The 3,146-nt window shown below is 56.2% G+C and overlaps 1 protein-coding gene across 1 annotated transcript in view; it reads left to right on the top strand.

Moving 5' to 3' along the window:
- Positions 1 to 3,146, top strand: part of LOC103460713 (nck-associated protein 5) — a gene marked incomplete at its 5' end in the record, with an annotated part of 25,056 nt that overhangs the window by 6,977 nt on the left and 14,933 nt on the right. The window contains 2 exons of the mRNA XM_017303443.1: positions 12 to 203; positions 278 to 2,991. Coding sequence (XP_017158932.1) covers positions 12 to 203; positions 278 to 2,991 — 2,906 coding nt within the window. The remainder of the gene's footprint in view (positions 1 to 11; positions 204 to 277; positions 2,992 to 3,146) is intronic.

The following is a 3,146-nucleotide window of genomic DNA, read 5'->3' as shown; positions in this document are numbered from 1 at the left end:
GTGATTCCCAGTGGTTGATCACTCATCTTTTCCAGGAGGCCCAAAGAAACGGAAAAGCCAGAAGTGCAGCTGCAGGACGGTGGCCCAGCCTGCTGAGCCTGACCTGCCCACGAAGCAGCGGCAGTGAGTCTCTGTCCAGTGCTGGCAGCGAATACTCCAGCGGCTCCCACACCTGGGCAGACGGACGCGGCTTCTCCAAGCAGGTACGTCTCTTGTTTTGTTGTTTTCTATCTGTGACTTGTAAAGATCAATGAAACGGTTGCTGATGTCTCCACAGGGTGCCTCCAGCCGGGACAAGCGTATGAGCACAGGCTCGGTCTCCAGCAATCATTCAGTGTTCATCGAGCCAACAGACCTGGGGTGGAAGGAGGGGCATATCCTGAAAGGCCTCAAGCATCTCCAGATGAACACAGAGGCAACCGCAGCTGTTCCCCACTGCAAAGACTGCATGACCTCCAACGAGGGCATTTACTCCTCTGGGGTCAAGTCGCTCCAACAAGGGTCTCCTGCTAGGAAAAGTTCAACAAGAAAACCTTTGACAGCCGAGCCGCAGGCGTCCATCCTGGACGCTGCTGATCCAGATGAATCTGGCGAACAATCAACAGAGAAACGTCTCCATTTGGACTCGCTGGCGGTTTCTGCAGATGATGACAAAGGTTCTCGTGAAGACTCGATTCTTCCAGCTAGCTCCGGCCTCTTCCCCTCACCCGACTCTGACCGCCTCCTGTTTTTAGACGCCCCCACCGTTAAACCTGGTGTGAGTCCAACAGACAGCCTCACAAAGTCCGAGGGCCTCAACAGGAACTCATTAGATGGACGCATATCAGGAGTGAAGCTCAGCGACAGGAACAACAACCAAGAACAGGCCACTGACCGTAAATCCAGGCTGGACTGCAGCCARAGGCAGCAAGGCAGRCTTCCTCTGAAGCAAGCAGAGGCGGACGAGGTGAGCTGCTCTGCAACCAGAGCTCTGAATGAAGCCAGACAGCGAAGCGCTTCCATGGAAGTGCCCCACTGCAGAGACCAGGCAAATCCAGCCGGTCGGGACGGCAGCGACTGGACCGGCTCAGAATCTCCACAGAGGAAACCAAAACCTCAGTTCTGTGACTCGGCAAGGAAAGCTTTCATTCTGAGAAGCAAGAGTGCAGATGGAGGCCAAGATCAGCTCAAACACACCCATTCTCCTCTGCACCAGAAGCTCATCAAGGGCCAAAGACCCAAAGGACAGGCGACCGCTCCAGGACACAGCGTGGCCAGCAAACGGGCCAACCAGCACGGGTCCAGCCAGGGCGCAGATCAAGACGTTTCAACACCGGTCGGCTCCAAGTGTCTGGAGCAGCAGCTGTCTCCGCTCGCATCTCCTGTGAAACAGTCAAAGATCCTAAAGTCACCAGGACTGAAGAGTCCAACAAAACCATCAACTAGAGCCTCCAGCAATGACTGTGCTGAAGAGAGCATCTGTGACCACCTGCCCTGTTCGCCGAGGAAACAGAGACGCCAAGGAGACCAGGGAGATTCGTTCAGATCAGAGCGAAGGTCTCCGTCGCCGCCGCCGCCGCCGCCAGGCCGAACCACGTCTCTTGTCCTTAAAGCCGCCTCAGACTGCGCAACCAAAGACAGAGAACTGGCAACTCAGCCTCAAAGCTCAGCCACTGGCAAGTCAACCACAGCTACTGACTTCAGTTCTGTTGTAGAGACCCAGCAGTCCAGCACCATGAGAGATCATCAACTTGCTGACCTGCAGACGAGAGACGTCTCCCTCAAAACCTTCCTTACCGATGGGTCAAAGATTCCTCACCTCCCCGTTCAAGAATCACAAACCTCAGACTCCGTTGAGCCGGACAGAATCACCACATGCCGCAGTGACAATGGATCAGCAGACCAGAACATCCTGCAGAGATCCCAGCAGAGCATCAGCGAGCCGAAGCTTTCTGAAGTCCTGCCTACCGGTTTCTCTAACGTTTACTACCACGGGGCTCCCAGTAACCCCCACACATCCTCCTCAAATGCCGTGAAAAGGACACTTCCTGTGAACGCCAAGTCTCACGAAGCAATCTCTGGACAGAGCGCCAGCACCTTCTTGATCTTTGGGAGACAGAGTAATGACGACCCAAACAGTCTGCAGACTTTCCAAACATTTACATGCGATCCCCTAGTGGTGCATAAATTTGGTTCACGGGAGAAGTCCTGCCGGAAGATTGAGACCCGCTGCAGCTCCCTGGACTCTGAGCCTCTGCAGCCTGCAGCGTCCGACGGCGGCGGGATGCTGGACTGGGGCTTCGATGAGCAAGGCTGGCTGTTTAAACGCTCCGTGTCCGTGTCCACCAGACCTCTTCTCAAGCCAGTGATGGGCATGAATGGAGCTAAAGCTCGCAGCCAGAGCTTCGGCGCGCGCTACCTGGACAGGCCGAGCTTCAACCGGTCCGGAAAGGTCCGGACGCAGATCAGAACCCACTCAGGGAGCTCACTGAACTCTCTTGGGGACGTCCTTCCCGGTAGCATGAGCTGCTCCAGCAGCTACCACTGTCCAGTGAATCGATCCCTACTGAGCAACTTTCTGATTGAGGAAGGGCTGACGGTCCCGTCGCATCTGGGCTCCTCCAGCGAAAGACTCCAGAGTGTGAAGCTGCAGAGAGAGCAGGCGAGGCGCCTCCAGATCGAGCAGCAGTTCTCCAGCGCCTTTGGCGAGCCGGTGTCTGAGGAACCCGAGAGACACGGCGCCATCACCACCATCGAAGAGAAGGTGATGCTCGGCATCGAGGAGAACCTGCACAAGTCACAGGAGAAAACGAGCGAAGGGAAGCAAAAGTCTGGCTCCGGCTTTGCTAGTTGGTTTGGTTTCCGGAAGACTAAACTTCCGGCTCCGAGCGCCAAGAAGACGGATGCGGCAAAAGCAAAGGAGGAGAAGCAGAAGATCACGTCTCTGCTGGGAGGGAGGAGCGCGAAGCCGGACAAGAAGAAGGACAGACGGAAAAGTGATGGGAAGGAATGGTAAGACAGACATCCTGTCAACGTGTCCCCTGCGTGTCCAGACGTGCTGCATGTCCAGATGTGTCCCCTGCGTGTCCAGACGTGCTGCGTGTCCAGATGTGTCCCCTGCGTGTCCCCTGCGTGTCCAGACGTGCTGCGTGTCCAGATGTGTCCCC

Source organism: Poecilia reticulata, unplaced genomic scaffold (assembly GCF_000633615.1).
Source record: "Poecilia reticulata strain Guanapo unplaced genomic scaffold, Guppy_female_1.0+MT scaffold_277, whole genome shotgun sequence".
NCBI classification, from domain to species: Eukaryota; Metazoa; Chordata; class Actinopteri; order Cyprinodontiformes; family Poeciliidae; genus Poecilia; species Poecilia reticulata.
This window is presented reverse-complemented; position numbering and strand designations above follow the sequence as displayed.